This window comes from Schistocerca americana, chromosome 10, assembly GCF_021461395.2.
Source record: "Schistocerca americana isolate TAMUIC-IGC-003095 chromosome 10, iqSchAmer2.1, whole genome shotgun sequence".
In the NCBI taxonomy this organism is placed as follows: Eukaryota; Metazoa; Arthropoda; class Insecta; order Orthoptera; family Acrididae; genus Schistocerca; species Schistocerca americana.
Genome location: NC_060128.1, coordinates 179,307,573 through 179,331,003, shown reverse-complemented (window position 1 = coordinate 179,331,003; position 23,431 = coordinate 179,307,573). Strand labels below are relative to the sequence as shown.

Sequence of the window (23,431 nt, the reverse complement as noted above, 5' to 3'; positions counted from 1 at the left end):
TCAGCGGGGGGCTGAGAGGAGGTCGTCCAAGGCGCCGGGAGAGCCTTAATATGCCGAAGCTTATCCCCGTGAACTGAGGACCATTGGCAATGCCAAAAGGGACACCACTTCCTGACAGACGGCAACGCAGAGATCATCGCAGGAAATAGAGGTACTTGCGGGCTGAGGTAAGAGGACTGCAGCCTTGCAGCAGCCTCGTTTCCTGGCAGACCGACACGACCAGGGGCCCACAGAAACATGACACTGGCTCCACAAAGAGTGAGCAAGTGACAGTTTTCCTGTACCTGCTGCACTAAGGGACGAACAGCGTACAGAGACTTTGGAGGGCGCTGAGTGAGTCGGAGCAGAGGACACAATTGGGAAGGCTGCGTCGCCGGATGTACTCCGTGGCCTGATACAAGGCGAAGAGCTCGGCTGTAAATACTGAGGAGTGGGCCGGAAACCGGTACTATCAGACACGAGTGCCAATAACAAACGCACACCCAACCCTACAGTCAGTCCGAGAGCCATCACTGTATACAAAGGTACTATCGCTAAATTCCATGCGAAGGTCATGAAACTGAAGGCTATAGACCAAGGCTCGAGTAGTGTCCTTAGGAAACACGGGCCACTTCACGATGCCAAGGTGCTGAAGGGTTCACACCCACGAGGAAAGTTGCAGGTAGCGTGAAGTTAAGCCACCGTAGCAAGTGGCAGAAGTGGACTCCAGGAGGGAACAGAGAAGAGGGACGAGCCCCATACTGATGATCGAAGGAATCATCAAAGGAGGCAGCATAGGAAGCATGGCCACGCATGGCAGACAAACAGCATGCATGCATACCTGCTGAGGAGAAAGCCACGATGGTAGGACAGTTGTAGTTCAGCAGCTTCAGCATACAGACACTCAACCGGGTGTAAAAGCGCCCGTCACCAGATGCCACGATGATGGATAGTGTTGAGACGGCGTAAAAGGGATGGGCATGCAGATGCATAAACAAAGCACCTATAGTCGACTTTTGAACAGACAAGAGACAAGTACAAACAGAGGAGGGTGGTTCGATCAGCACCCCAAGAAGTACCATTGAGGACACGTAGCACACTGAGAGACCGTGTACAGCGGGATGCCAAGTAAGAGACATGGGAGGACCAAGAGAGCATGAGCCCCAGGCATTTTGTTGTATCAACAAACAGAAGGGCAACAGTCCCAAGATGTAGAGTTAGTGGGAGAAACCATTTGCGCCGCCAGAAATTCATACAGACAGTTTTATCAGTGGAAAAGCGAAAGCCATGGGCGATGCTTCAGGAGTGAAGACGATCAAGACTGTGCTGAAGACAGAGCTCAGTGAGACAGGTCCGTGGAGAACTGCAATAGGTGGCAATATCATCGACAAAAAGGGAGCCGGAGATGCCCGTGAGGAGACAGGCCACAATAGGGTCAATGGCGATAGCAAAGAGGGTGACGCTCAGGACACAAGCCTGAGGCACACCATTTACCCAAATAAAAGTGTACAACTACCCACACGCACTCTGAAAACTCTGTTTTGTAAAAATGCACCAAGAAAACAGGGCAGGTGCCCCATTCTGTACTATGAGTTGTACAATGCTTTTGACACACCATACTGCATAAAACCACCACAAGCAATCAAGATTTTCCAAAACATTCCAACTGTCTCATATGCAAAATGGAGAGCAGCATGCAGGGAAACCCTAGACATGACAAGAAATCAAACCACAGCACGCAGGGAAACACTAGACATGACAAGAAATCAAACTAATATATCAGGAACAAGACGAGTGTATGGAACACTCAGCCATGCAAATGGGTGATAAATGCCGTTTCTGCCAAATTTCAAGAAACGCTGAAGGAAAGGTGGGTAGGTGACATTAGAAAACTTGGATGCATATGTCTATACACTTTAATGCACAGACAGGTTTGGAAGTTGTCTTTTCCCAGGAGGAGGTGTCAAATGGATGACGATGCCACGATTATTTGAAACTATGTGACACAGGAAGGCCGATATTGGCTGCAAATGCAAGGCTATCAGTAATAAAACTAGAGAGACCTATTAGAAAAGGTGCCTATGCAGAAAATGAACGCAACGAAAGAAATTTTCAGGCATATATTATACTGCAGAGCTTCATAAACTGAGGTTACGGAAGTCATGGGATACCTCCCAAATTGTGTCGGGCCTCCTTTTGCCCAGCATAGTGCAGCAACTCAAAGCTGCATCGACTCATGTTGTTGGAAGCTCCTTACAGGGGTACTGAGCTATGGTGCCTCTATAGCCATTCATAATTGTGAAAGTGTTACCAGTGCAGGCTGTTGTTCCTTTTAATTTAACATATATGGTCACTGTGCACAGCACTCCATGGAGTCGCCAATCAACCAAATGGTAAGGTCACGACGAGCCCAGGTGAGGTGCTGCAGGCTATGCTGTACTATCAGCAAAAGAACTCCCATTGATCCCCCGCTGCCATAGCCCATTAACACCAAATTTCACTGCACTGTACTGATTGTTATGATTGTCGTACATCCCACATTGATTTCTGTGTTTATTTCATGCAGTGTTGCTTCATCTGTTAGCACTGACAACTCTACAGAGACTCTCGTGCTCTTGGTCGTTAACTGAAAGCCGTCGGCCACTGCATTGGCCACCGTGAAAGGTAATGCCTGAAATTTAGTCTTATTGTCCCACTCTTGATGCTGTGGCTCTCTGAATATTGAATTCCCTAACAATTTATGAAATGGAATGTTCCATGCATCTACCTCTGACTAACTACATTTGAAGTTTGAATTCCCATTGTGCAGCCATAATCGGGTAGAAAAACTTTTCACATGAATGACTTGAGTACAATTGACAGCTCCACCCTTTTATAACTTGTGTATGCGATACTACCACTATCTATATATGTGTGCATCACCATCAAATTACTTGCCACCTCGGTATATAATTGGTGTCATGAAAAACTGTACTGTTATGTGGAGAAGGAATGTTATCTTTTTTAATCAGAATTTGCTTAGTTCAGTGCTTAAAGACCACAGTTTGAAGTATAGAAACACAGTAATGCTCTCTGCTCTAAGTGTAGGTTGTATGTATTTGGTTTTACAAAATAAACTGCTAGTTTTGAATGAGTCCAGAACCCAGAGATTATTCCAGGATGGAAACGTCAATAATAAAAATCTCAAATCACTGACACTCATGCTAAGATCATGAGTTAAAAACACATATAGGCTACATTCTTGAAAGTGGACTAAGTAGCCTCAGTAAATAGAGCCATATTCCATAACATAACTTTGTGAACAATTGTGTCAACTTTAGGAACTCATCAAATATAGAATCCCACAAGCAAAGTGCTTAAGACACTACTTGTAAATAAAATCCTCAACTGTTACCAAAATGAACATGTCCTGTTTGCGGTGTATAAAGGGTACGAACTGTGGACTTTCCATTCACAAAGGATGATTACTCTGAATTTATATAGACCCCCCAGATTACATACGAAAAAATAAAACAGTAAATCTGCAATTATGTATATGGATCACAAGATTACCCCTACCATCCCTTCCAAACACACACTCCTAAATTTCACATCAGACAGTTAGTAGTACACATATCAGAAATAATTATTTTTCTAAGTGTCTTGTTTAGCAGTAAGGGGGACAAAGACATGAAAATCGCAAAAAGTACTGATGTCTGAAAAACAACACACTAAATTCTCAGTACTTAACATAACACTTTGGCATGACTACCAATTTTATATCTGCTTTAAACATAATAATAGGTGTCACATTTTCCGATACATACTATGTAAGCAGACTACCCGTAAGTATAGCAGTTAGTGCAGAACATATAAGAGGTAATGGTTGCTGCACTCTACTGTAAATTCCTTGAGATACACATCCAAGCATGGACTTTTTAAAGATGCTTTCCTGCACATTGTCGTCACTAACACTTCACTTCAAGAAAATTTTGTTTTCACAAACAGGGATAAATACTATTAAATGCTAATACAAAAGATAACATTAGAAATCCGCAATAATCCAAATACCTACTTGCACATTCGAGATGAGGGAATACTTATATGAAATTATTTCCAGTGACCATATTATGTTCATTCATGAAGCTTGGAAAACGCGCTGGCAACATTGTGTCGACGCCCAAGGCGAGTACTTTGAAGAATATTAACGTTTTGTACAAATTGGATCAATAAATTTGTTTTTCTAGACTGAGTCTCATTACTTATCTACCACACCCTGTAGTTACTGGCACAGGGTATGGAATGATTTTATGAGCATGTTGTGACTAATGAAAAACTGTACCACTCTAAAATTTTAATGATATAATTTCACGTTGTTCCGTCTTCATCAGTATCATATAAAACAATCCATCCATTTCAGTCAATCTAGTTCATTTAAGGAGTGATTCACTTGTAATTTTAAGCTGTGTGATAGGAAGATACATAAAAATACCGTGGCCGCCATTTCTGATTTTTTGCTTTGGAAATCCTTCCATATCTCACGTTTCTGTCCAGCTTTTGGCAGTACATCATGAACTATACCAATCATCAACATACATGGTCTCTGTAAATGATCGAATTTGTTAGTCAAATTTGGTGTAACCTATCCACAGGTTTGTCGAACAAGTGTACAGATGTACCAACAAAGTCATCTTTGAAGCTGTCATATTGTGTGTATCGTGTTGTGAAACGTTTTGAGGCTAATGGGTATGGCTACCAATTCATGCACTAACCTTAGCTCTGTGTATAAAGAAGAAAAAGAAAACAGGATGCTGGTTCAGTGAAGGATTGAAATTTAGAAAAAAAAAATACCCACAATAATCTGCTACAGGACATATTACATTCCAAACCTGATTATTACATCAACTTTCTCTGCATGAGTAGTCCACCTTTCAATAACTTGTTAGAGTTACTTAACCCACAATGGAAAAGAAGATACAGATATGCCAAAAGCTAATCTCTTCCAATTGGTCTTCTATAAATCACCTGTCTAAGAACTCTAGTGCTTCAATTTTTATTTTATTGCATTTATGCCTGTGCTAGTGCATAGAATATTTTTTTAAATACCTTCCTGCATAGTATTTGGCTGGAAAAAACACACCATCACTACCATTTTGGTAACTGCGACTCGTCTCCCATTTTTAACCTCAATTGTAGGTTCCACAGTTCTGAAAACTCACAATATAATAAGTTGTAACGAAAGCTCTGTCTCACAAAACAGTTGTGGCAGAACAACGTCTGTTGTCTTGTCAAGCTGGTCATCATTCAAAATGTCACTCAACCACAGCATATATTTGACAAACATCAATCAAAGCTGCACACTGCCAAATAATTTGACAAATCACTGAAATTTTTACAAACTGATCATTTGCAGAAGCCTATAAATTTGGTAGTTTTTGCCACTTGTAAACTCCTCATTTTTTCCTCTACAATTAGAACTGTACTTTGTTTCTCTATAACACAACTTGCACAAACAGCTTCTTATCTATATATATCTTTAAACAGTGAAATGAATCATCATTCACCTCCATTATTAATTACAAATATAGAGGCGTGAGGGAAATCAATCTCAAACTAGTACCAGAAAGGAAGAGATAGCACACAGAATTGGACATACACTTAAATTATGCTCATTCACAATAATATAGGGTAGCTACACATTTCCAAGTGAAAAACCTGTTCCTAGTTTCTGGAATTATTTGATTATGGCCCAGGGAGGAGGGAGAGGGAGCGGGGTAGAGGGGGGGCGGGGGAGGGGAAACAGTTTGAAAGCAGAGGCAAGTCACTCAGACCCCACAATAAGAGTACAAGAAGAACCCTTAGTCTAAACACTTATGAAAATGTGTTATGATACTAGTAATGAAAAGAGTGTTACCCTTAAATCCCTGAAGACATTATATAGTTCATCCTCCTCAGTTTCAAATGGCAGATTGCTCAGGAAGGCCGTATACGGTGGGTCACGGGGTACAATCGAGTCATCCACATCAGTTCCCCATGTAGCTCGAGGTGCAGTCGGGAGCACCACACGCCGACCAGTGTCTGTATCTGTTAGAACAGAAGTATTTCCAGTAAGTTCTCTTGCAGTACAAGAGGTCATTAAAACTCTGTATCATATCTATTCTATACACAACACTGCAGTGTCTTTTTTATATGTTTTGAAAAGAGCCACCATTTTGGCATGGCTTTCTTCTACTTGTAGTTCTGTTGAAATAATTGGTAGCCTACAATGGAGAGACCTTTCTGAGGGCATCAACAAAAATATAAAACAGGCATACGTAGGAGTAGGCCTAATAATAAGTACGAAACTAGAAATGTAGGTAAGCTACTGCTTTGGTTCTATGACAACATTGGGGTGAGGCTGACCTCAAGTGATTAAGCAATTTCATTTGTAACAAACATCCTAAACTCTTTTAATTTTGAAACTTTAGCCACAAAGCTCCTTATCTGATATTCCAGACTTGAGGATCCCTCCCTTTCAGATGTAACATAATGCTTTTACTATTGCAGTTCACACAATATGATGGAACTGTAACTGTTCTGAAACCTGTAGTGTATCCAATAAAAGTCTGTGGATTAAGCAACTGTCCTGAGGTATTCTTCGTTTTTCAAAACACAGGAAGAAAACTGTAGTATTTATATTGTAGCATTCATGTGTCTTTCGTTGGAAATGGTAGTTATAGGCAGGCAACGTATTTTGGAAAACTGTATGTAACACTGTTCACACGACCTGTATACATTTATTTTAAGCAACTTTATCTATTCTTCACAATATTTCTGTGTGCACCGAATAAAGGGTTAACTGATACGAGGGATTGGAAGTCAGAAAATGAAGCGCAGGAAAAATTGTAGACACTGGAGGGTTTCTGAGTGATTGTATAATGGTATGGGAGAATTCCAAAACATGATTTTAAACATTAAGGAGCAGATGTGTACTCTGGCCATAATTTATTGATTACATACTGCAGATTAAAACAGAAGAAATTGCAAAAAGATAGGAAATTAGGGAGATGAGGCACTGATAAATTTAAAGATGGAGAGGTTTTCAAATTTCAAAGCAAGCGCCATAATGGTAACATTGAGAGATGAAACAGTGAAGGCAGGAGAAGATAACACAGGTAAAAACAGAAGGGCTAGTAGAAGTACAAGCAAAATGTCTGGAGGACAACTGCAAGGTCATAGTAATATGCACAATTGGGGGAACTATGGATACTGCCTATGGGAGAGATAGAGAGACCTTTGGAGAGAAGAGAAGCAACTGCCCAAATAGAAAGCAAGGACACACACACACACACACACACACACACACACACACACACACACACACGGGAAAGGGAAACACTATTACAGAAAGAGAAGAAGAAGTAAGCATGATACTGCGAGAACTTGGCAGAAACTGAAAGACCCGAGTGGAAACAAGGCTCCTGGAGTAGACAACATTTCCTCGTAATCACAGAGATCCATGGCATATTCACGAATATGTTCCAAAATACTTACCAAAACAGCTTTTCTGAATTCAAATACTATTTTCTAAATTCATAACAAAGCATATTCAATATCTAGACCTGAGGCTATGTTAAAGATCAATCTGATACCACAATTACCATTTTGGATTCATATTTGTTGGTTTCCCGAACTCAACTGAATTGTCACTGTCCAATATAACCTCAACCTCCAACTACGCATTAGTCTGTCACAATGAATATTACACTCTAAACTAATGGGAGAGGTGATCCATTTCAAGTGACTGGCCTACAGTTTTGACTTTTACATTCAACTCTGAACAATCTCTCGCACAACTGAGAAACATTACTCGACAACCACACTTAAAAATCCACCGCAGACACGAAACAGGTAACTGTTTCTAGTATGTTGTTGCAGAAATTAAATTTCATATGGTTAACTGTGAGCTCCGCAAAGGAAATAACAAATGCCAATACTCTGACAATACTTAAAAATTGGAGAGCTCACAGGCAAATGGAATACATACGGTTTTTCATATGAGGGTTCAATTTCTGGTAATTTCCAAGAATGATTGCCTCTCGAAGTTGTGGGGCCCAAACAATACATATCGAACGTGCGGCCCTAAATCGATCAGGCGACTCTGGTGGCGGACGTTATGAGTATGTTTACGGTGGTCACTACAGCAATGACAAAAGAAGAGCATTACAAAAATACTTGTAATTACAAAGGAGATGACTTACCTCACTCGCTGTGGGTGGTGTCGTCACGTGAAAGTCCATGTGATGTGTATGCTACGGGAACAATTCTCTTTTTACCATTAATTCGCGGAGGTGTGTAACTTAGACCAACTAAGGGAACGACGGAAAACATAAAAATTACAATCACAAATAATTGATCATAACGTCCCCCACCAAGGTCGCCTGATCCATTTAGGATCACACGTTCGGTAAGTATTGTTTGGACCCCGTGACTTCAAGAGGCAATCATTCTTGGAAATTACCTAATTTCTTGTTGGCCAACACTTTCTACTGCACTTAATGTAATCAACACCCCTCTCAGTACCTCAATGTCCCTAAAAGTTTTAAAGCTGGTCTATAATTCAGATTTCATATTCAACTGTAGTTCTCCATATACTGGTAACTGATAAGGAGGGTCAGTTTTAGAATTTTGGTTCACAGTAGGCTGATGCTATTTTAAGCAGGAACAGCACTCAAAGAAAGCCACTTTATTACTGCTTTGCTATTCTGCAGGACTACTTGAATCTGAAATGTGGTCACCCACTCAAAATTAGTCTTAATTAAAGAAACAGTTTGAAAATGGTTTCAAAATATTACACAGACTAGCTGTACCCGGCCACACTTTGCTGTGCTTCAATCTGCTTCGATGGGAAAGAAAGAAAAGAGAAAGACATTTTTTTAATACGCATGGGAATTGGATATGCATCCCAATCTCTCATTCCTCCCGCCTCCCCCCCCCCCCATCTCTTCCTTCATGTTTGCTATGTCCGACCTTGAAACTTGTATATTGTTCGTGCAAATTCAGATTCTACAGTAGTATTCTAATCATAAACAAATAACCATAAATACAACTTTCCTGTTTGCTAACAACATTTCACTGTGTGTGTGTGCGCGCGCGCGCGCGCGCAGCATAAAAATCTGGAATGTAACATTTTATAGCTACAAAATAAACAGTTTGTCGCCATTTGTGACACGCAGCGAGGTAGCTCTTTTCAACAAGTTACAGAGGCCTCAAATACTGATTAAAACGCATAATTCATAACAATAACCCAAAAGATACTTCTGACACTAACATTTAAAAGCTTCACACTATTCCAATTTCAACAATTTTTTTTGCTCTAAAATATTTTTTCTTTTTCACCTGTACTTTCTTTTGGTTTCATATTTACACAGGTTGATTCAAAAGGAATGACAATGGTTGAAATACAGCAACTTTGGATTAGGGACTTGAAGTCTTTGAAATATCTTATACCAACAAAAGTTTTGGAATGTCAGGAACAACAAGGACAATCAGTGTAAGTGTGCCTAAGTGTGGCAAAGATAATGAAGTGTTTACTGAACACTATTTACATAAGTCCAATAATGATGACCACCACATTCAAATATAGGCACAATGTCTTTGTAGAAAATATTGGTGCACCTTTCCAAGTACACCAGTCATTGCTCGGACCACCTCAGATGCTGCAAGCATCCCGGCGAAGTTTCTTTATCGGGAACTATTGTTGCATACATGAGGCTTTTGGTATTTCCCAAAAAAAGATCAAGATGCCTGGTAAAATGAGAAAGGTGGTCATGTAATTTGACGTCCCCTTCAGAGCACATGAATGGAAAGCAGGTGTACGTACACAGCAACTTATACACAAGACCTTAAGGACATAACATCCAGAACACACTTGAATGAGAACGTGTTGTACATACACAGAAAACTCTTAGCATTACCTTTGCTGAACGTAATGCACAGATGCATTGATTTTGCTTGTTCTTCCAGATATTCCAAAACTCTCACTTGCTCAAAATTACTTCTAATACCAAAAGTTCCTACTCCAAAATTTTATTTCAACCTGTCTATCAGACCCTTCAATTCATGCACAACCTTTGGAACCACCTGATATATTTTAGAATAAAGCTGTTTTCCTACAGAATTGCCAACTGAGAAGTTCTACATCATAGCAAGCTATCAGGTAGACGATCTACATAACATGAAAGCTTACTTCTATTCAAATAACACTGATTTTCCTTTTTATTCCAATGGTGCAATTATATAATTAACACTTGGAGGAAAATTTCAATTTTAAGCATTTATTCACAAAAATTTGGATCAGCACTAAACAGTTTTGTTTAAATAGTTGCCAGAGAGCTACTTTCAAGCTCCAGAAAACAGACACTACAGCACCATGAGTGGGTACAATGACTTACGAACAATGTGCTCTGTGTTTATATTGGTCGACACTTCTTTTTCCTTTTCTCATTAGAATGTCGTTCCTTGGTCACCTGTGGCACTAGCTGTCCACTCTATTTTCATGCCTCATTGAATTTTCTCATTCTGAGAACACCAAAGGAGTGATCCGTTTTACTTGATAAAAACATTCAACAGCCAAGATCGCATAAATATTTCTTTTTTAACAACCAGCCTCAACAGAATTTGCTATCATCTGCAGGTCTTAAAAAAAATCTTTTTATTACAAAGTATGTTCATTTTAAGTTGGACTTCACACCAAGCTCTCATGTGCATAAAAATCAGCACGCTACAAATGCGTAATTCGGATTTCCAATCTATACTGAATAAGCAGTATTAAGATTTCCGGTGAAAGTTTCAGACTGCCAATGTTATCAGAGTATTCTCTCAAGTTTGCTTTTTTATTATGGTGTAACATGTTAATGCCTTACATATGAGGAAATGAAAACATGCGCTTGAAACTCAGCAAACTTGGAATCGGCTAACAGTGTGGAATGAGAAACCTTAAAATAAACTGACTGGCTCAGTGGGGGAAAAACTGCCACTTCGTTTCAGACAATTATTAAAGATCTGCAAGACAATAACCTTTCAACTGCTAATAACACAGATATAAAATCAGGAAACTGTTATTTATATTAATTTTCTGCAATTATGTGAATGTATTTCAATTAGCTGTACAGCTCGTAGTAACAGAAATCCATTTTGTTCTCATTTGATGTGAGAGCTGGAAATGAAGTACACACAAAACAACGAAATGTAAACATGGGTCACATGGAACTATCCTCACTATCTCTCAGACAGCTATACACATGCACAAATCTCTCAGATTGGGAGCACCAGAGATTTTGGCTGCTTCTTGCAATATAAAACAATCAACAGCCACCATCAAGTAGCCAGGAATGAGAAAAGGCACTATTTATAGTGACTTTAGCTCTTTGCAAGAGCAAGAGCCCACTGGTAGCTGCTTAAATAAACCTAATGTTTCCCAGTAGTTCATACACAGAACACTTAAAAGATTTTTATGTAAAAAGGGCATGTGAAGTATAGTTTGCAAATCTATAAAGACATTTATCGTCTCAACTTGCACGAAGGGTGATAGGTACACCCATGCTGTAATTCATTCTGGGAGGTTTGAACTTTTGATACCCTGTGTTATACATTACCCTTCTGGGCCACATTCATGGCAATTAACATAACCAGTAAAACATAATATGCAACTTTCGATATGAAACTAAGTACTAGAGCCTCATGGGATAAATTCCTGAAATAATGATGACTAGTTCAAACAAGTTCAAAGTATCTGTGTACAAATATTAACTATCATAGGCAAATATCAATCAGAAACTTTTGAGTATACTATGGGAACACTGGTAATACAGATAAAACGCTTGAAAAGCGATCATTTACCGAACTTTATTAATTATGTATTAAACTTGGTAACGAGTTAAAGCCAATTTAACGAATAATCAAATAACTTAAAATTAGTGGTACCAGTATTGAAAGGACTCTGAACGGCTTCAACCACTTTCCTCTTTAAAGTACAGTTACTACAAAGGACCCACTGCTAAATTCACAATGTAATACTTTTTCCTGATACCATTCATTTCATATTACGTATATATAATATGAAAATTATGACTTACCATCATCATCCACATCATCCGCCCAGCTGCCGCCAAGTTTACGGGTTACAACAGGTGCAACGCCTGGTGTTGGGCCAGTGGCTAAAAATTCATTGAGAGGAAGAGTCTTTCCCTTTGTTTTTTTTCCTTTTTTACCTGCAATTCCAAAAACATAGTAAGTAATTAATCCGACATCAGCACTATCACTCCACACAGGAAGGAATTTGTTTCACACTAAAAGAAGCCTATGCAGAAAGTTAAATTCATTGACTATTCAGTTCGTCCATTATAATCCTCCAAAGTTTTGAGTAAAGTAAAATACTCTGCAAAATTTACACCACCTATCGACAACTAATTAATTCTCAATTTTCCCTTCAAATTTACCTAAATCTGAACAGATAGCATAAAATGGAACAAAATGAAAGTTACTACACTTCATTGTTGTTATGCAATTGCTATGTTATGGTTTTTGGGTGATTTTACTCAATACATGAATAAAAAATTCGTACTCATTTGAAACAATATGCGACCACGCGGTGAATGACAAAATTTCGTCCAGGTGGCAACGAATTAATACAAAAACAATAGCTACTACTGTGAATCTGAGATTTTCCTTCACGCAATCTGTGCTTAAGGTGCTCAAAAACGTAATTCCTATCACAGGATCTAGTAATTACCACCCACAGATCACTTCTTTACACTTCACGTGACTCATTCGAACTCTACTAACCTGATGAGGCCATCTTGAAGAATTTCTTAGATCCAAAGAGTATTGATGTTTCAGCGGTAGCGATGCAGATGTTCCAAAGCTCTTAGCGCGTGTTGTAAATTTGTTTATTTTAATTATTATCATCATTGATAATGCGAACTACTGCAAACGGATTTTAAGGAAGGACAGCTTGCGGCGTGTATAAATATTTAGGGTGATGGACGTCCGTCAGGATGTAAAGAGTTGTTTGCCAAAGCCCCAAAGAATAAACATATACCCACACAACTAACGCATTGAAAACACGTAGTTGAAGTTGTTGCGAAGTCGCTTTTGTATTTTGCGTTTTTGGTTTAATAAACGTAATTACTGTAGTCTGTCAAGTGTCAACTAAGCAGAAATGGTAATTTGAAGACACTGCACACTCAGTAAAATCTTATTCGAAAACAGGTCCTTAACAGTAAACTTTGTTTCAGGCGGAACTGGGACTAAATGAGCAACACCAGTCGCTAATTATGACATATATCAGATTCGCTAAGCATCAGCGTGCACAAAATTTGAAGGCAGTGTATTGTGCATTCCAAGACGTAATAGAATCTAGGTACTACGTTAGTGATACAATTTTTGATACTGTGCATGTTCACATACATTTGTAGCACTCAGTATACTAGTATAATCCACTCTATTCACAACACCAGTAGTAGCTTTACATCCTTTTAACCCATCAAGTGTGGGAATGAAAAGAACCACATTCTGTGGAATATTAATATCTCTTCCATGTAATATATTTCGAATTACGTTTGACCTCACTATAATTGTCATTTTAGCAGTAGTAATTTCACTAATGTACATGTATCATTTTCACCATAGTATATTTATCTTCTATTTCCAACAACCAACGTGCTGCATGTTACTTGAATGATTTTTTGTTATTCTAATAACCTAGGTTGACTTACAATGTGTGTAGCAGTAAAACACAATTTGTTGATGTTACTTTTTGCATTTTCTTATTTACCAGCCAGGATCATGTTATATCTTCAGTTCCTATTCCTTCTTTGTTGTTTCTTATTTTCCCAGTACTCCAAGCACTCCCCATGTTGTCTTTTCCTTTCTTCTGTCCATGTTTTCCACCTTGAAAGCCTTCTAAATTTAGTATCTTATTCTTAAAAAGATTTCTTCCTACCATTCTCAATTCTTTGATGTTTTTTGTTTCTGGTTCTTATTTCTGCTGCATACTATTACTATTTTCTTTTTCCAGAAATACAGAAATATTCATTTCATTTATTTCTTTATCTACATTCATCCAAGGATCATCTCACAATTACATGGGATTTGTCAAGGAAATACAGTGTCAAACAATAAGCCAAAATATAACACACTGCATACATAATATGCCTTAAGAAAAGGGACAGGTGACCTATCGGGGTAGAACAGGTGGTCGACTGTGGCCTTTGAAACAGTCTCATCATTTGGCTAAGCGATCTAGGAAATCCATGGAAAACACAAATCAGGATGGCTGGACACAGCAGCTCCTTCCTGTCAAATGTGTCAGTCTCTTACCAGCTATACTGCATCATTTGGTAATTTTCTATTGTATAATAGTCCTTTATTTGCACAGAAATTGTTTCAGCTAGTTTGCAACATAAAGTGTAGTTTCCTTCTTCACTACTCACCCACTGAGGACACCTGCTGATAATGAAAACTCCAACTTTGGTTGTGTAAATATGATTCCCCCCCTATAACGATTTCAAACACAGATTGATCATCTTCAGTGCAAGACTAAGTTCTGTGGACTCGTATAATCGTGCACAGAATACAACTTCAGACGTGAGTGTTTATCATGAACAATGTGCCAAGTAGCAGGTAAGGTTCCTACCTGCAGTTTCCCTTCTTTAGATTCTCCATCAATACTCTGCAAATCAAATTTAAGTGCCTGGCAGACAGTTCATAAGACCACCTTCACAATAATTCTCTTATTCCAATCTCGTACAGCGCATGGAAAAAACGAACACCTATATCTTTCGGTGTGAGCTCTGATCTCCCGTATTTTCCCTCCGTAAGTCGGCATCAACAAAATAGTTTTGTGTTGTTGTAGTACACAAACTTTCTAATGGAATCCAAACCCACTGATGACTCCTGGACCATTCCCGATCACTTACAATGTGACGCATAGTGCCACTCTCACTGTTACTCACACTGGGACACCCACTGCTGACTCGTGGACTGAGAAGATGCCCTTTATTCAGCTGTGTGCAACTGTCCACCAGAAAAATTAAGGCAGTGGAAATTACTATCATGCATTATACATCTTGGCACAAAATCATGTATTGAAATGTGACAAGGTGCTGTAGTTATCCCCTTTCATTACTACCTGTTACTTAGAGTTCTCTAAGTAGTCTTTAATTGTGTAATAAGCCTTGTTAAACAAATGTTTTATAGTAATATTTTTCATTCCTTTGACAATTTATTATACAGTTTTATCTCTTGATGTAAAAAACTATTTTGAGTTTTTGTTTGTTTTTCCTGAATAAATGTAACTCCAAACTGGCTCTTGTTCCATGATAATGTGTTCTTCCATGATAATGTATAGGACTATTAGCATGGTTTTTAGTAATATTTTCCTTAATATCAACCACAGATTTGTAGTTGTGCTCATTTAGTACATTACAGTAAAGATGCCATGTTCATTCTTAAAAACTTTGTTTGTTCCACAATTTGTAGATTATCATCTCTGTTTAAAGTGACAGAGTTCCTTCCTCTCTTTGTGCCAAAAACCATGCTGTTCATTTTCTTTATGTTTAATGTTAATTTATTACATACTGCCCAGTAGTAAATATCATATCCTTGAGAGTTTCATTTGCTTTCTCTAATAGGAGTTGTGATGTTTTATCAGTGACTATGATGTTGCTGTAATTGGCAATGAGAACTTTTGCTGGAAAGTCATCAATATATCATATTAACAGAATCTTCCGTCGGTTCTTGGTAGAACAACATTATAATAAATGCAAAGCACCAGTTTGCTTTTGTTCTACAATATTACTTTAATTGTTAACCAGTTTTCGGCTTACAAGGTGATCTTCAGACATTTACTGAGCATTATGACCAAAGAAGTTAAATGTTAGCAAACAACATTGGAAGAGAAGTAACACATATAGACATCTTTGCAATGAAAAAGTAATAACTGAACAGTACATAAATAATAATGGAGTAGACAGGAAAACCTTTAGCACAAAATAGGAATAGCATCCCTACACAACAGTTTCTATTAATAAACAAAACTAATAAAATAAAATGAGTACTAGACAAGGCTGCATCAGGAGGTATGAAACATGGAGAGTGATACACAACCAATTAAAACAAGAGACAGTTATCAATGTGAATACATAAGGAACTTAAGCAATATCAATAAGATAAACAGAAATAAATAAATGCAGGAAAATGGAGGTGTTTGAGGGGACCTACAGTTTGAGTGTGGTGATACTGTATATGTGCAGATGGACATGTGTGTGTGCGCGCGAGTGTATACCTGTCCTTTTTTCCCCCTAAGGTAAGTCTTTCCGCTCCCAAGATTGGAATGACTCCTTACCCTCTTCCTTAAAACCCATACCCTTTCCTCTTTCCCTCTCCTTCCCTCTTTCCTGATGAAGCAACCGTGGGTTGCAAAAGCTTGAATTTTGTGTGTCTATCAACATACCAACGCTTTCGTTTGGTAAGTTACATCATCTTTGTTTACAGATATATTTTTCCCACGTGGAATGTTTCCCTCTATTATATTCACCTAATTATGTTCTAATATCTTTCATTTCTAATCATGTCTCTTCTTGTACAGTCCTGCATCCTCCTCAGGAACCTAATTTCCACAGTCTGTTTTTGTTTTCTTTTTGTGTGTAGTAATGCAGCTGTCACTCGCATAGGATAAGACAGGAACTGCCATTGCTATGCAAACCGTGTGCATTCACACAGAAGAAGGCCGGGTAGCGAATGCACACCCTTTGCCCGAACTCTTATGGGACTCGTCAGCTTAGTCTGGCATGAGTTATGAGTGAATGGGCAAATATCTATTAGGAGTACTACAAATGTAGGTTGTGGACAATTGGGAATGTGGGTCTCGCGGAAGGTGTGCAAGAGATAAGTCCCTGCAGTAGCACTATCCTCTGTGCCCTCAGTGGCTCAGATGGATAGAGCGACTGCCATGTAAGCAGGAGATCCCTGGTTCGAGTCCCAGTCGGGGCACACATTTTCAGCTGTCCCCATTGATGTATATCAACAACACCTCTCGGCAGCTAAGGATTTTGATTTAATTATCATTTCATTCTAGAGAAGCTGCGCAGTCATCAATGGTATCTGTTCTTTTGGGAACAGATATCATCTTCATACATTTGAGAGACTACATGTAAAACTGAATTGACTGGATATTTTCCTCAGTGTGCATTTATTTTGATTTTGTTACTAGAAGATTTTAAACTGTATTCTTTGCATATCTTGTTCAGCTGGCACTCTGATATTTGGAGACCATGTTCATTCTTTTGAATAATAATGATATTATCTGCAAACAGAAGTACATTAAGGTTCTTTTCAGTTGCAAGCTGAACTCCTTTGTTTACTTTACATTTCCATTGAGAAAGAAAGAGGTCAATGTAGCTACTAAAAAGAGTAGGTTCCAGTTCAACCCCTTGTCTTACACCGTGGTTAACAACTATTTTTTAAATTGATTCTTACCCGTTCTAATGGAACCCTGTCCTGCCTATAATTGAAATATTATTAAATAACTGATGAAACAAAAGTATGGCTACAATTCTGGCAGGCTACCCGACTTAGTATTGATTAAGACCAGTAACAAGGCATGGGTCCAAGAACTGATTTGTTAAAAATGCTTGATCTGGAAAGTCAGTAATTGAAAACAATAGCCATATTTTTGTTTGTCACTTCAGATGTAGTTGGTCACTGTCCTGAAAATAAATGGAATACACCTTTGTTGAGAGTGTTCCTGGGTCTTGTAAGTGTTTGAGAACAATATATTAATCTTCTTCTCGGGCTCCATATTCGGCAAGTCATCAAATGCATTTCTGTCAAAAACTCAAATTGATGTAAACAGATATAGAATGTAACTTCTTTAAAGTAAAACGCCAGATAAAGTTACTTTGGTACATATTCATCACATTGGAATAACCACAAAACAGTTTTTTCCACACTTTATGAAATAATTAACAATGTAAACCCTAATGGTACAGCAGAGACAAGTTACATTTCGATTTCTCTCCATAACAATCCACATCCAACTCTCAGTTTACAGCTAGCTAAAGAAAAACATAAACCATATTTGTTCACAGATGTTACTGAAGTAGAATGTTTTGCATCATATACTTAGTCCATTTTGCTAAGTTTTGTCTAGTCTCTTATAATAAAAGGAGATAAATAGACATGACATAAAAATATGGGTCTCCAAACATCAAACTAAACCACTAATATTAAAAAATATGCATTACCGGTGTTACTGTAAAGGTACATTCCCGGTTGGACAGGGATATGTGATGACCTCAATAATGGGAACCAGGAAATAGCGGATGAACTATTACATAACAACGACTTTATTAGATGGCAAAACTGGGAGAATACTGTTGAAAAACTAGACTTTTCAAAGTCAAGCCGACAAGCCTGGTCCCTACTGTGTAAACTTGGAGGCACAAATCCACCTGAACATAGAAAGGACGAAATATCTCCCAACAAGGTTGCATCCCGCATAGTTTCTGTGTCTAGAGCTCCACGAGATAGAAAGCACACAACAAAAGTGAAGAAGGACTTAAAAACATTAAAAAGGACCTGTGCAATGGACTCAGAATATTCATCAGATATTCGTATCGAGGAGGTTACCAATGCCCTGAAGAAGATTAAATCAGGCAAAGCTCCGGGTTTCGATGGTATCCGCCCTGAGTTCCTCATACATGTCGGAGCCTCCACAAAACGATGGCTGGCTAAGTTCTTTACGGACATTCTCCAAGTGGGTAACATTCCTCCCTCACTTAAACGAGAAAAGATCATCGCAGTCTTGAAACCTGGTAAACCAGGCAATAGACCAGAGAGTTACCGCCCCATTGCACTTCTCAGTATGGTCTATAAATTACTAGAAAGACTGCTCCTCAACAGAATAGGCCAGACTATACTCAAAAAAATCCCTATCGAACAAGCAGGATTCCATCCCTATCGCTGCTATACAGATCAAGTCCTATCACTGACAAGATATATAGAGGCGGGGTTCCAGAAGAAACATAAAGTAGCTGCAGCATTCATAGACCTAACAGCAGCCTATGATACAGTTTGCAAACAGGGGCTCATGTACAAATTAATCTGTGCCGTCCCCTGCAAGAAGATAACCAACCTCATTGATGATATGTTGTCAAGTAGAACCTTCCAAGTAATAATGGGGAATGAGAGAAGTAAACAGATGAAACACAAAATTGTTAAGGCTTTCGTGGCCACTTGTTGACAAACTGCTTATTGGCTTCTGTCTCGGGCTCTTCGGCCGACGTTCATCTAATGATTTTTCTGACGTTTTGCCAGCACGAGTGCCTGGCATTGTCAAAGCTTCACCCTCCATTGCCGGTGGTGAACTGGAGCTGAGCTCGCGGCCACAGACTATATGTACCTGGCGCGCCAACGTCCGAGGGCTTCTCCGCGGTCATTTCCGGTGCGGTTCTCCTCTTGCTACCTGCGACGGTCATTCGCTGCAGTACAGGAAGCCAGGATCCGTTTACCTTAAGGCTTTCCTATTTCTTGTTGACACTGTTCGTGTGTTTTTGTATTTCTACAGCTCCTCTGAACAAGCGCGTGTGATAGTGCTTCTCTACAGCCAGAACTTCCGTGTTGGCGAATTTTATTACGTGGTCGGTCTCATTCGGCCGTGGCAGAGCACGCACTGAATGAGACCGACCACGTAATAAAATTTGCCAACACGGAATTTCTGGCTGTAGAGAAGCACTATCACACGCGCTTGTTCAGAGGAGCTGTAGAAATACAAAAACACGCGAACAGTTTCAACAAGAAAGAGGAAAGCCTTAAGGTAAACGGATCCTGGCTTCCCGTACTGCAGCGAACGACCGTCACAGGTAGCAAGAGGAGAACCGCACCGGAAATGACCGCGGAGAAGACCTCGGACGTTGGCGTGCCAGGTACATATAGTCTGCGGCTGCAAGCTCGGCTCCAGTTCACCACCGGCAAATGAGGGTGAAGCTTTGACAATGCCAGCCACTCGTGCTGGCGAAACGTCAGAAAAATCGTTAGATGAATGTTGGCCAAAGAACCCAAGACAGAAGCCAATAGGCAGTTTGTCAAACAGATGAAACTCAATAATGGACTCCCACAAGGCTCTGTCCTTGCGCCCCTTCTTTTCAGCCTTTACATCGCTGACATGCCTGCAACCAGATCACGCAAATTTGGTTATGGTGACGGCTGGGCTCTAGCAACAGCCCACAGAAATACAGAAACTGCCGAAGATATCCTTACGAGTGACCTAGGGATTCTCAGCGAGTACTTTAGAAAATGGAGGCTACAGCCTAGTGCTACAAAGACGGAAGTATCTGCCTTCCATTTGAACAACAAAATGGCCAACAGAGAACTACATGCCTATCTAGACGGGAAATTACTAAATCACAACAAACACCCAAAATACCTTGGGGTTACCCTAGATAGGACACTAACATTCAAAGAACACCTAACAAAAACTGCAGCGAAACTTAAAACACGCAACAACATATTGCAGAAGCTCTGTGGCACCACTTGATGCTCCACAGCATCTACCTTAAGAACATCCGCACTTGGCTTGGTGTATCCAGTGGCAGAATACTGTGCCCCTGTGTGGCTCAACAGCAAACACACACACATGGTAGAAAGCCAACTTAAGCAACAATGCGTATTATATCAGGCACAATCAGGCCAACTCCTACAGTGTGGCTGCCCGTTCTCAGTAACATAGCCCCTCCTAACCTGTGCCGAGAACACACTCTGGTTAGAGAATTTCAAAAAATCATGACCAACCCTCAATTACAAATCCATGAAGATACTCACGACATCCAAGGAAACTGACTCCGGTCTAGGCATCCTCCACCAAAGACCGCACAGGCTCTGCACCAAACCAACTTTAAAATAAATGACCGGTGGAAAGAGGAATGGGAGAGCAGAACAGCAGTAAACTGCCACAGTATACCATGCATCTTTAGTAAACCAAACGGATTTGATTGCCCTCTCAAAGTTTGGTCAACTCTTAATCGTATCAGAACCAACTGTGGGAGATGCACCGACTCCTTACACAGATGGGGTAAACTTCCTTCGGCCGCTTGCGACTGTGGCGCTGAGAGACAGATGGTCAAACACATCATGCAGGAATGCCCACTAAGGGCATATGAGGGTGACCCACAGGATTTCCTAATGGCGACCCAAGAGGCAATCGACTATATATTATTTAAGCTGGATGTCTGCTTGTGATTGCTCTTCTGTGAGTGTAAATTTACAATTGGCGGTGTCCTTATATACAAACTGTTACTTATTGCTCTGTTTATAAATATGTTTTTTCTTTTAATCGAGTTGTTTCTGGTATATCAGGCACAATCAGGCCAACTCCTACAGTGTGGCTGCCCGTTCTCAGTAACATAGCCCCTCTTAACCTGTGCCGAGAACACACTCTGGTTAGAGAATTTCAAAAAATCATGACCAACCCTCAATTACAAATCCATGAAGATACTCACGACATCCAAGGAAACTGACTCCGGTCTAGGCATCCTCCACTAAAGACCGCACAGGCTCTGCACCAAACCAACTTTAAAATAAATGACCGGTGGAAAGAGGAATGGGAGAGCAGAACAGCAGTAAACTGCCACAGTATACCATGCATCTTTAGTAAACCAAACGGATTTGATTGCCCTCTCAAAGTTTGGTCAACTCTTAATCGTATCAGAACCAACTGTGGGAGATGCACCGACTCCTTACACAGATGGGGTAAACTTCCTTCGGCCGCTTGCGACTGTGGCGCTGAGAGACAGATGGTCAAACACATCATGCAGGAATGCCCACTAAGGGCATATGAGGGTGACCCACAGGATTTCCTAATGGCGGCCCAAGAGGCAATCGACTATATATTATTTAAGCTGGACGTCTGCTTGTGATTGCTCTTCTGTGAGTGTAAATTTACAATTGACGGTGTCCTTATATACAAACTGTTACTTATTGCTCTGTTTATAAATATGTTTTTTCTTTTAATCGAGTTGTTTCTGTAATTTTTACTGTGATGTTATGAGCCATACGCTAAATAAATAAAATAAATACTGGAAAGGTGCAAGGCACATGGTAATAAACGGGAATTGGTAATATGCACCCTTACTGCTGCACTGAGTTTGTGAGAGTTGAACTGAGAGTCGAACTGTGAGAAACTTAGTTTAAGTAATAATAGTTATACGTAAAAGAAAATTAGGTTCCGTTCAGATTGGTGTGGTAATTTACGTTGGAGATACTCCGGGAATGCCAGATGGCTGCTCGTGATGTCAGAGCGGACAGGAGTTTGGAAGGCAGTGGGGTATGCCACAGACTGAAGTTCTGTCATAAAAATTCCTGCTGGATGCACATCAGTGCAAGCCATGAAAAATGTGTACTATGCCCAAGCAGAATCACTACTAAGATATGGTTTGATTCACCACCCAGCAATAGCTGTTTTATTGCACAAAAAAGAATTATAAGAGCCACGGAAGGCTCAGCACCTCGATCTTCATGCAAACCCTCATTTAAAAAGCTTCATATTCTTCCATTACCGTGCCTATATATCCTAGAAACAATGATGTTTATAAGGAAAATCATAGATGAAAATAGCAAGATTGCTCCAAAAAACCAAAATATCCATTCATACAACACAAGGAATAATCAAGATTTACATATGCAGCTTTCACATACAACACTAAAACAAAAAGGACCCCTGCAATCATGGAAAAAAAACTGTGTAACAAACTACCTAAAAAAATTAAGGCAATAACTGGCATGCATAAATTCAAAACTGCAGTGAGTGACTATTTGCTACAGAATTGCTACTATAGTGTTGATGAATTTTTATTTACAATGTAGATATGTGAAAAACTTAAATAGTTTATACAATTAAGGCCAAAATAAGAAATGTGTACATGTAGATTTATCTGTGTATTATATGTGGTCTATTACATATATGTGTGTGTCTGTATAATCAAGGCCGAAAGTATGAAATGTGTGCGTGTAAAATTTATTTGTGTATTTGTGAAATGTTCTTCCCATATGTTCGAGAAGGAGGGAAACCTCACATTAGAAAAATATTATAACAGCAAGAAGGTGGATCGTGTTGTACGATTGATTACAGCTGTATCGCCATCTACTATTCCCCAGAATCACACAGATGTTGTCTCATAACACAGAGCTTATTACAATGCACATATTTTTATAAAGACTTTTCACTACCTCTGTGAGGTGAGGCCGATATCCACAGCCAGGTGCAATCTTCCGTATGCTATCACAGCTCACACCGTTGAAAACCTCGATGCAATAAAGGCTGTACAGGCTCCTAGATTAAAGAAGCTGTTACTTCTGAGGAACAAAATGAGTTTAGATCAGGTTGTTTGTGCACAGACAATGTGTTTGTAAGAACATTATACCAGGCATATCGCAA

At 39.5% G+C, this 23,431-nt stretch overlaps 2 protein-coding genes across 5 annotated transcripts in view; one reads left to right on the top strand and one right to left on the bottom strand.

Moving 5' to 3' along the window:
* LOC124552732 (eukaryotic translation initiation factor 4B-like) overlaps positions 1 to 12,811 on the bottom strand; it is a 46,215-nt gene extending 33,404 nt beyond the window's left edge. Inside the window, exons 1-3 of one of the 2 annotated variants that reach the window (XM_047127074.1) lie at positions 12,784 to 12,811; positions 12,075 to 12,209; positions 5,873 to 6,042 (exon numbers count right to left, since the gene is read on the bottom strand). In XM_047127074.1, the coding sequence (XP_046983030.1) occupies positions 5,873 to 6,042; positions 12,075 to 12,209; positions 12,784 to 12,796 (318 nt within the window). In that variant the 5' untranslated portion in view covers positions 12,797 to 12,811. The other variant, XM_047127075.1, reaches the window with a different exon arrangement.
* A 64-nt stretch (positions 12,812 to 12,875) lies between these two features.
* Positions 12,876 to 23,431, top strand: part of LOC124552734 (leucine zipper transcription factor-like protein 1) — a 59,534-nt gene continuing 48,978 nt past the window's right edge. For 2 of the 3 annotated variants that reach the window (XR_006967971.1, XM_047127076.1), the window contains exons 1-2: positions 12,876 to 13,162; positions 13,236 to 13,360. Coding sequence is in view for 2 of the 3 variants with exons in the window: in XM_047127076.1 (XP_046983032.1) it covers positions 13,160 to 13,162; positions 13,236 to 13,360 (128 nt within the window). In the remaining variant the exon portion in view is untranslated. Of the gene's footprint in view, positions 13,163 to 13,235; positions 13,539 to 23,431 lie in introns of all 3 variants that reach the window. The other variant, XM_047127077.1, reaches the window with a different exon arrangement.